The sequence below is a fragment of the Nannobrachium achirus genome (genome assembly GCF_963921795.1).
Source record: "Nannobrachium achirus genome assembly, chromosome: 2".
NCBI lineage: Eukaryota > Metazoa > Chordata > Actinopteri > Myctophiformes > Myctophidae > Nannobrachium > Nannobrachium achirus.
This window is the reverse complement of record NC_137811.1, coordinates 55,878,886-55,890,462: the sequence shown is the minus strand read 5'-3', so window position 1 is coordinate 55,890,462 and position 11,577 is coordinate 55,878,886. Positions and strand designations below refer to the sequence as shown.

Sequence of the window (11,577 nt, the reverse complement as noted above, 5' to 3'; positions counted from 1 at the left end):
AATGAGCAGACAAAATTGGACCTTGATCAAAAGTGAAGCTGATAAATTGGCTAAATTAAATTCTCTCCTCTGATAAGATGGAATTGGTGTCCCACCTGAAAATGTGTTTACTATAAAGAGCTGGAGAGAAGGGGACACACCCAGCAATGATTATATCATCTTTTACTTTTTAACCAAATGCTTTTTGTAAATATCTTATACCTTAAAAAAAAGAAAAAAGAAAAAAAGAAAAGAAAACAACAGCAGTATTCAAATTATTGTTCTATTACAGCAGAGCATAGATGAGGCTAAAATCAAACTATTTGATATGCAGGCTTTAGGCAAAGCTACAAAATGAATAATAATGGTGTACCATAATGAATATAGCGTTAGACTCCTTGCTATGAGGTAGGCAACCTTGGGCACGGGTGCCAGCATTGGCACAGGGGTGGGTGATCACGCACACTGGCAGAGAGAGACTGCACTCATATCTATTTGCAGTCTGGGAGATAAGTGGGTTATTGCTTGAGTCTAATGATCATTAGGCCTACATCCTAATGTAAAAGAATATATTTCTATTAAGAAGAACAAAAATAAAGGTTGTTATTTATCAAATCAATTTTATTATTATTTTTTTATAAAAAAAACTATTGGAAAAATGACATTTTGATATGCTGCCATAATTAAGTTAAATATTGATATGGCACACTGAAGAAAATGAAAACATGCACTTCATGATGTCAAAAAGGTTGCCGACCCCTGCTATACAGCATTGCCAGAGGGAGCCTAATATAAAAGGAGTGTTGGGAGCAGTCAGTCATGCTTGCTGTCTGATCAGTGTGGCTGCAACAGAGGTTGGTGGTGCAACACTTTTACTTTCCTCTGCAAACTTCGAGCAAAGACTGGAATGCTCATTTATAAAATGCTCTTCCAACCGGGAATAGGCTATAACTCCGGGAATAGGCTACTATAACTCCGGGAATAGGCTGGGCTGGCTACGATAACTTAACCTCTCAGTTAATTCTCAAGACAGCTGTTTGTGCAGAGCAAAGGCTTTTGGACGTTGTAATTTGGACGTTGTAATTTGTCGCGAAATGAAGTTTTTGGAATTGTTTTTTCCTTGGTCTTCTGACACTCGTCCAGACGTTTTCGATGCGTCGTCGCGGTTCTTGTGCAATGCCATATGAAAAAGAACGCCATTCGTCATGGAAAACCTCACCATGGACAACATCACCGGCGTGGAGAACGACACGTTGGTCCAAGACAACCAAACCCTGGGGATTTGGACCGACTACACGGTCGAATACAAAGTGGTCAGCATCTTCCTCGTGTCCCTGATATGCGGAGTGGGGATCGTGGGGAACGTCATGGTGATCCTGGTGGTCCTCACCACCAAACACATGCGGACCCCCACCAACTGTTACCTGGTGAGCCTGGCCGTGGCTGACCTCATGGTGTTGACGGCGGCGGGGCTGCCCAACATCTCGGACGCGCTGTGCGGACAGTGGCTGTACGGCTACGCCGGGTGCCTGGGCATCACCTACTTCCAGGTATGTGAACAGAACAATTTGTCCTTGTTATTTATTTTACTTTAATTATAATTATAGACACTTCGCAGTGAATTAGTGATTATAATAAACAGCCTTTTTTCTTACTTTTCCAGTACCTGGGCATCAACGCGTCCTCGTGCAGCATCACCGCGTTCACCATCGAGCGCTACATAGCGATCTGCCACCCGATCCGAGCGCAGTCCCTGTGCACCCTGTCCAGGGCGAAGAGGATCATCATGGTGGTCTGGACCCTCACGTCGCTCTACTGCGTCATGTGGCTGTTTCTGGCCGACACGAAAAAGTTGGTTTATGACAACGTCGTCCTGAACGACTGCGCTTACAAGATATCCAGGAACAATTACCTGCCTATCTATTTCACGGACTTTGCCGTTTTCTACGTGCTGCCCCTCATGTTGGCCACGATTCTGTATGGACTTATTGCCAGAATACTTTTCCTAAACCCGCTGCCGTCAGACCCAAAGGGAAACTCCAAAAAGTGGAAAAGGGAAACGTGCCAACAAGGCAGCAGGATGATTGGCACATGTTCATCAAGCAGCGCAACCGCTGCCTCGCGTCGACAGGTGGGTTTCTTCCGTCACTTTGCACTTTCTGCACAGGGGTGTCGCACCAAATGATGGGCCCTGGGTAGACTACGAGGATTCACTGCGGGCCCCCCAAGAATGTTCTTCATAGGGGGAGAGGTTTAACCCATTTAGACTGGGAACGCATTATTAAGCATTCTTTTGTGATTTAAGTATTGAAAAATAGCAGATATACAAGCTCACTGCGAGCTTGTAGATCTGCTATTTTTGAATATCCTTCTAAGGTTTTTCGAAAAAACCTTTGTTTCTATGTCAGACAGTGGTGCTCAAAACTTTTCATGTTAAGGACCCCCAAAATGACATGTATTTGGCCACGGGCCCCCATCTCAAAATATTTAGTTCCAGGGACCTCCCAGAAGCAAAGATTGTGCAACAAACGTTCACTTAAAAATACATATATACATATATATTCAAAGATTTGCACACATTTTCATGACTTTTCAAAAATAGCAGATCTACAAGCTCACAGCGCGGCAATAGCTAAAAACACACACACACACACACACACACACACACACACACACACACACACACACACACACACACACACACACACACACACACACACACACACACACACACACTCTCTCTCTCTCTCTCTCTCTCTCTCTCTCTCTCTGTGTCAACTGGACAGAGAGAGGACTGGGCATCTGGCACATAACCTTGGGAATATGTCCTGTATTTTATTTTTGAGCGGTGCTCCTGGAACAGGAGCTATAGCTCCAACATCTGGCTTTGTCCGGTCAAAACCAAAGGGAAAAACATGTTAAAAAATAAGTAAACTGAGGCGCGGCTACATCAGGCCTTGCTCCTTTCGGAACCTCTCTCTCTCCACTTTGCAGCTCCGAGATGAGGTTCCTCACTCTTGTCAACCAGAATCGGGCCGTTGGGGGGAAGCTCCGCCTTTTGCAAACACTTCTTACCTTTTGTGAACATTCTATCCAAAAATAAAGGTCCTGTGCCAATCTCTCATCTGTTTACTTCTCAAGTGTGGAAGAAAATCGAAGCAGCGTGTTGAAACAAAGAGTTTATGTCGCTCATTTTGTCAGCCGGTTCTGTGTTTTCCCCACTCTTATTCGTTATGCATATACCACGTGACCAGGGGAGGTAGTAATGTTTCCTATGCGGCCGCAACTTCTGGAATGACTAAAAAACATGGGACCGGCTGACAAAATGAGCGATATAAACTCTTCAGTTCAACACGCTGCTTCGATTTTCTTCCACGCTTGAGAAGTAAACAAATGAGAGACCGGCATAGGACCTTTACTTTTTGGATAGAATGTTCACAAAAGGTAAGAACTGTGAACTGTAATGTCTTGTTGGACAGTGTTTTGTTTTTGTGACTTTATGTTGTTTGTGAACATTTTTAAAAATCAATAAAAAATGTTAAAAAAACAAAAACAAAAGGTAAGAACTGTTCGTAAACGGCGGAGCTTCCCCCCAACGGCTCGATTCTGGTTGATGAGAGTGAGGAACCTCATCTTGGAGCTGCATAGCGGAGGGAGAGGTTTCCGAAAGGAGCTACATCAGGCCTAGCTATGGCCTACATCCTGCCACAAACGGCTCAAGAGTTTGTTGTGTAATACTATAAGGTCATAAACTGGGGGAAAAACTTGTTAAAAGATTTCCATGGCTCAAAGTTTGTTGTACGCCAGTTGCCAGGGTCCCATTGGCACCGCTCACTTCACACTAGGTGATTTGAGAGGTGCTTGATGAAATTAACTCATAAATAGCACCGCTCACTTTTGGGGCACCAGAGCAGAGGGACATCACATCATTGGCACACTGGCTTGTCTATCATCTGAATACTGGCCTAGTAGCCCAATCACAGGCTACTGTGGCCCACGAGTCCCACCCAAACATATAACAGCTGCTACAAGTCCACAACGCATCACTGCCTCAACGCATTGTGGATCTTCTATGTTCGGTTCTTGCCGGTTGTGGTGGGCCTTTCTGGCTCACACAGTGCCAGGGCCGAATTTATGTCCCAGTTCAGCCCTGTACGTGTGTGTGTGTGTGTGAGTACTTGCATGCGTCTGTGTGTTTGTGCGTGCATGCATTAACCTGCATTCACACCAAGGAAAAACGCATGCAGTCTAAGCACATAGGAAAACATTCTGTGCGCCTCCAGTCCGTCACTCTGTCGGATCACTTCCCTGTCATTCCCCACAGCCATACCTACACGCAGAGCTGCACTGCTTTCATTGGCTTCAAGAGCTCACGCACGCACAAAATTTGAATATTGTTGGTTGAGATGAACTTCATTCAAATTAGATCTGAGCTTGTCAGTGTGCGTTCAGCGTGAAGTTTGACCGCATCGCACTATAGACAGGCTGCACACAAGCCTCCATTGGAAATGAATGGGATGCGTGCGCTCACACACACAACACGCGAACGGTCTGAATGAGCCTTTAAAGAGTAGAGCAAAGCGAAAAAGATGCGAATGGGCGAGGGAGACAGCAGCCTCAGACGGGGGGAGGGGGGGCGGGGGGTATTCAAGCCTTTCATGATAAAAGAAATGTTCCCCCCTCATAATGCCACGATTAATGCTTCCCTTTCAATGCCATGAAAGGTACTCCCCCCCCCCCTTATAAAATATGAATGGTTCCTGAGCTTCTGAGCCAAAATGTAATAACAAATTCCATTCAATGCACTTGAAGGAAGTCATTAGTTAATCAATTAGCCAGTGCCATCTGGTGTAGGCTGCATTATTTTCCCGCCCAACGTTTCATAAGTTTAATGCACTTTATTAGAGAACATAATAAAACTGAAAAGAGATATTTGCTGCAGCCTCAAGATTGGAGCATAGTGTTAAAGGACTTTAAAACAATTCTGGATCGTTTTAACGTCTATGCAGGTTTTATCAGACCCCCCTTGGACTCATTGAAAACACATAATGAAACAAGTAATTGAAAAAACACGACCCCCTTACACATAATAGCTGTGTTACCAATACCCCTTTAAGCAGACAACTGCCATATTTCCATATCCATTATCTCCAAGTGCTTTTTTTATGTCACAAGCTAAATATGGCATCAATTCAATTGGAATTGCTGTAAGATGGGATGCCACAAGCGTCATAAAACAAAAACAAGTCATTAGTTAATCAGCCAGTGCCATCTGGCGTACATTATCTTATTAAAGTCCCATATGTTTAATGCTCTTTGTTACAGAACATCTTACCCTCTTAGCCGCCCTTTTTTGATTGAAGAGTCCATTTTCACAAAATCTAACCCTAACCCTAACCCTGCTTTTGAGGCAAAATCATGCCATGTACTGTATTCGAGGTTGTGTGCCTTCATAGCACATAATGACCAGGGTGGGTGGGTGGGTGTGTGTGTGTGTGTGTGTGTGGGGGGGGGGGGGGGGGGGGGGGGGGGGTGCAGTGTTTCCATTACTGCCCTGCAGCCCATTCCCACTCCAAACCATTTAACCACTTAAACCCTATATACTTAATTGAGTATCCTAGGGGTATATCATAGGCCCGCTCCTTTTTCTCCTCTACATCTCTTTTCTGGAAATAGCCGATCTACAGGGTCACATCACATCACGTAGCATAGCATGTAGATCCTCGATTTTTGCTGAATATTTACTTTGCCCCAGAATAGGGAGTGCCAGTGTTCAAAATGGTCAACCACTACAAGCTCACAACAACGTATTGCATCGTGACTCGTTGTGAGCTTGTAGATGGGTTCTTCCCCTATAATGACATGCAAATAAATAGAGGCGCCAGGGTTAAAGTGGTTAAAGCATTAAGACCTGGGGCCGGTTCTGCAAATGTCTTCTAAATTAACAGAAATAGCATAATAGCAGAATCACACAGTGTGGCGCTGTGAGCTTGTAAATCTGATATTTTTTAATAGTCCACGCAAACATCTAAAATGACACAGACGCTTTTCCGTATTCAGCCTATACAACACAGACCAAACATTGACCTTTCCTACAAGCATCTCTCTTGTCAATTATTTTGAGCACTTAGGCTACGACAATTATTTTCATAATGATGAAGATTAAGAGGAGAGTCGGGTCGGCCAGGAGGTAGGTTAGTGTTGTTGTTTGTTCCACAAACCAAACATGCAGGTGGACAGAGAGGGGTGTGTGTTTGCTTATCAGATCCAAGGAGGAGTCCTGGTATTAGAAGGGGTGTGGTGGCCCCAGGAGAGGGGGTCTGATTCCACCAAACCTGTGTGCACATGGATCAACCTGGGCTTTGGCTTGTTCCTCATCCCCCCACAGAAAGGATCAAAGCTTAGTCTTACACACATACACTGAGCAAAACAAGCACTAGTTGTGACAAACACAATTACACACCTTTCTGCACAGAAAAATGAATCTGCAAGGGACCATTTGTACATCCTCAGAAGGAAACTAACGCTATGCATTTTATTGTGTGACATCTTAAAAGCGATAACTTGTGGTCTTTGTGGAATATCCCTTATCTATACCACCAGGGACTCATTGAATTACTCTAAAGGTCAAAATGTAATGGGGATCTAGGATAAGGTATTTTAATCAGTGATGGTGCTGTCACTGGCCTTAACCAATCCAATTAGCCTCACGTCACTGGAGCTGAGACCCCACAACGTAAATATGGATAGGATGTAATTAAACCTTAAGTTTAAAACATTATCACATGGTAATTATGTCTGCAATTAACAAGTGCAAGCTTTGTTGGGTTGTGCATATAGATTTAGTTGTGTCAGTCCCCAGGTTGCTGCAGATTAACAGTCCAGGCATAAGAGAGCTGAAAGAAATGACAAATTGAAGTTCTTCATGCAGCACATAAAAGCCTGTTTTGAAGAGTGAAGAAATTCCACAAGGAACGCTTTAGATTAAATCTTCCACTCAAATAAATTAAGTCTCTCACAAAATCTTTCCAAGTTCCATTTTCACAATTTACCTTTGCTGCTTCATTGTTTACATCCATTTCCCTTGGGGAATGCTGCTTTCATTGCATACATTTTCAAAGTCATAATGAGCTCCTTTGAATGACTTCGTTTGACTGCAGGAAATATTCTAATTTCCTAGCTCAGTGACTACAGTTATAGTGAGCATGAGATAGAGAGAGAAAAAAAACATTATTGTGTTCTCTAGAACCAACTCTTATACAAAACATTTTTAAGTTGAATTTCTGAATCGGTTTGTTCAAGAATCAAGATCCTTTACTGTTACATTTTATATAAGAGTAATTATTTGGTTTTCATCCTCAATATTGTAGCATCAATAACAACAATAACCCAACAAATTATAAAGAATTGCAATGTGTGCACATTAGTACTCTTTGAGATGCTTGAAGGTGATGTGTGCATGGTTCCTACTTCTAAATATTATCGTTGCATTTCATCAGGTGACGAAGATGTTGGCTGTGGTGGTGGTCCTCTTCGCGTTGCTTTGGATGCCCTATCGGACCTTGGTGGTGGTGAACTCCTTTCTGGGCAAGGCCTACCTGGACACCTGGTTCCTGCTGTTCTGCCGCCTCTGCATATATCTGAACAGTGCCATAAACCCTGTCATCTACAATGCCATGTCCCAGAAGTTCCGTGCTGCATTCAAGAAGCTCTGCCACTGTGGCCCTCAGCGCTTGGAGAAGCCAGCAAGCGTAGCGCTCACCTACAGTGTCATTAAGGACATGTCCAACGGGGAGAGCCCTGACCACTTCACCACGGTGATGGATGAGTTATCCACGCCAACTGATCAGTTCTTACCCAGTAGCATTCTGCCTAACACCAAAAAGATGTTGTATAAGGATGCCTCCCCATCAGGGCGAGTTGAGAAAACCTGAATTGAATATATATATTTACACTGAAAGAGATTTGCTGAACTTCAGGTTCTCTCAACCTTGGAGATTTAGAGAAGAAATTCAAAGTATTTAGCAGACAACTGTAAACATTTTCCATAACCATTGTCTCCAAGGATTTTCTTGTGTGTTACTTAAAGGTTTCGCTGCTGAATATGGCATTATAAAAATTGGCTAGTGTTGTATAAAACAATTTTACCTCACCTGAACCCGAGTTAGAAAGGGAGTTAGATTAATCATCACGACAAGGATGCCTTCAAAGCAAGTTTTCATCTCTCAATTTTAGAGGGATAAAAATGAGCAAGTACGAGACAAGATAGGTGACCTTTGAATTCATTATGCTGAACACTTCCTTAGGTGAAACATAAATTTCTCTTGCCATCATCATACCCTCCCACTGTTACCACGATCTCTCCCACAGATTGTATTACAGCAACTTGCTGCCAGCACCTTTTGATTTTGTTTAAGAAAACTTTATTGTCATTTATGACTTGGCATTTGGACCGAAAATTGTTGTATACGCTGGCTCTCAATAGTCAGAAAGATTATATAATAACAGTAAAAGCTAGTTAAGTGAAAATGTACAACTATTTATGTTTATAGTAATATATATTTTTGAATTGTATTTATGTTTACAATTAAAATGTTGAGTGGAATAATACATATGTTTAATATACATTTTAGTTGCAATGAGATAGTTTAGTGCCATCCAGGCGGGGTCTGGTTTTCCCTCTGCTTGACTTGAGTTTTTGTAATTGAATCTGGGAGGAGTTCAGATGCTTGGTTAATAATCCTTTTATTTAAAAACAAAGTAACAGTGAGAAAGTTGAACCTGGATGTTACATTGAAGGTTAGGACAGATTTGATTTGAGAGACTTATGACCAGCAGTTAAAATATTTGTAATGTTTAAACTCCAAAAAAAAAAAAAAAAAATGTCTTGGTGAGTTTGGATTAGACCTGGTCATAGGAAACTGAGCATGTGATGTTCCGCTTATTCAAAGGGGATTCCACCCTTACCCAAGGAATATGTTAGGCTTCTGGGCTTCAAGCAGGGCTTCTCTGCTACATTCATGACCTTTTGACCCTACCGCACCGGGAACCCTGATCTGGACATGCTCCCAGTTTAACTACTTGAATTCGAACCCCAGGCTCCCGTGTGAGAAACCAATCATCTGCCAATCATAGAAAGAGTAAACCCCCACAGCCAAGGGGAGATACAGTATTGGGCTTCTGATCTTCAGCCTCGGCTAGTCTGCTACATTTGCACAATAAAGACGTCAGGGCAGGCCTGAACTTATTCAGGATTCTGCCGTTTAACTTCTTTGGCACTTCAATGTAGTCTCTCTCCAGAGGCCATCATTTCACAAGTTACAGTAAATGACACCACTGATAACAGCAATGGTTTGACCGCTCCATTATGACTCATTGCACTTTGAAAACTGATACACATACACTGAAAGATATTCAGCGTATTTCACATGGATATTAATCCCAGTGGAAGTAACATTAATATTAATGTTGATCCGACTACTATGGCCTGTGAGAAATGCCTGTAAAGGTCAGTTCAGTAGCAATGTATGCTAATTCAAGGGTGATGCCTGTTATCCAGACTTTAGAGGTTGTTTGCAAAAGGATCAGATAACTGTCATGATAGCAGAAGGCTGTATGTAATTCATTGATTGCGACCATCAGGGAGCAGTTTACTATGAAAACCTCCACCGGCCGTCCGTCCGTCGGTCGGTCACACGTCACACGTCACACCTTTGCCCTGCTCATATCTCCGCATCAGTATATAGGGCTTGTTTGTTTATTGTATGACATCACGCCACATCATCAGCTGTAGGGCTTGTTTGTTTATTGTATGACATCACGCCACATCATCAGCTGTGGACTCTGTGATGTCATCGTATCTCCATATATGGCCATCTCCGTATATGGAGATATAAGTCGTCCATGCCCAAGTATGGGCTGGTGAGGTCAGACTTTGTGTGATGCGTAGGTTATCTCCATATATGGAGATTCAACATTCCAGGCAATGCTCTCTTCCCTGGTGAGAATTGCCCCTTTATATAGGGCTTGTTTGTGTATTGTATGACATCACGCCACATCATCAGCTGTGGACTCTGTGATGTCATCGTATCTCCATATATGGCCATCTCCGTATATGGAGATATAAGTCGTCCATGCCCAAGTATGGGCTGGTGAGGTCAGACTTTGTGTGATGCGTAGGTTATCTCCATATATCGAGATTCAACATTCCAGGTGTAACTATGGCTGCCCGTATGACGTGAGAGGTGGAGGTTGTGATATTTGTGGAGATAAGCGACCAACTGTCGCTTATCTCCCGATTAGGGAGTCTTACTGGTAGAATATGAGGCCACAGAGCGCAAGGCTTCTTATGATATACTATACATCAACATCACTGCAGCAAACCTAGTAGAGCGATGGTGGACTATATACAGTACATACAGTGTATATACTGCAATAAAGCAAGACCACAAAATGCACACACGTACTGTAGGAATATTCAGAAAAATAAAAACCCTGGTCTAAATAAGAAAAAGGATTTGTACTGAATACTGATTACTTCTCTATGTTGTAAAATTGTTTGAAATGTATTGTACAGTGTGGAATCGATGTTTTCATGAGTGCTACTTGTGTGCCAGCTATGTTGTTATGTATTTTTCTACCATTTCATATATCATTGTAAGCTATTATGCTCTTCAATGTAATAGAAGGGAAAGAAACTTCAAAGTTTGTTAGTTTGCAAAGTAAAATCCCTCTCAGATGTGCACTTTTGTTGATTTTCTTCATTTTTTCTCATTTACCAATTACCACTATAGGTAAGAGACTACTGAAATATGTTCCATTTAGAGGAGGAAACTAAATGAAACATGTTTTTTCTTCAGCCTGGTAGCCAGTTTGCAGCATGACCAAAAGCTATTGTGATATGAACATGAACATTAACAAAAAAGAAATGTACAGAGCGCAACCTTATCTAAAGCAATGCTTTGTGAATGTATTTTTTTCCCATTCTGTATTTAAGGCAGAATTAATTCTTCTGCTCCACAATATTGTCCTTGCTGTTTGATGGATAATTTTTGTATTTTGTATTGTGATTTGTCTATAATAAACTACAATGTGGAACAATTCATTGTGCAGCACTGTCAATATATTTGGCCCCTGTTATGCCTAATTTGCTTTGTCTTATGACGGTGTAAAAAATCTGCTATATGCTCCTATGAGATGATAGGGCATTAGATGAGCTGTTCTGCCTCCATTTCTTTCCACCCATGGCACACTCGTGCATCACTGGGAGCCCCAGCCGCGATGAAAAAATACATCATCCAAGCCGCTACAATGAATCACACACACAGCCTGGGCTAGAGAATGAGCTACGACAATATTGAGGACATCAATCTGAGGTCCACATTCCTTGCTTCAGCAGTCTTCTGATCACTACACGAATGGGGGGCCTGTAACACGTAAATTCAACTCTGTGGGGCAGTGAGGCGATCTGACCCTAACCAAACAACACTTGCGCGCGCGCGCACACACACACACACACACACACACACACACACACACACACACACACACACACACACACACACACACACACACACACACACACACACACACATGCAC

General features: G+C 42.5%; 1 protein-coding gene across 1 annotated transcript; it reads left to right on the top strand.

The window, feature by feature from the left end:
- Nucleotides 1–1,184: 1,184 nt before the first annotated feature.
- trhra (thyrotropin-releasing hormone receptor a) lies at nucleotides 1,185–7,913 on the top strand (the record flags this gene model as incomplete). Its single annotated transcript, XM_080742761.1, has 3 exons — nucleotides 1,185–1,529; nucleotides 1,643–2,110; nucleotides 7,479–7,913. 3 exons carry the CDS (start codon nucleotides 1,185–1,187, stop codon nucleotides 7,911–7,913), a joined length of 1,248 nt encoding a protein of 415 aa, XP_080598887.1.
- Between the last annotated feature and the right edge of the window lie 3,664 nt (nucleotides 7,914–11,577).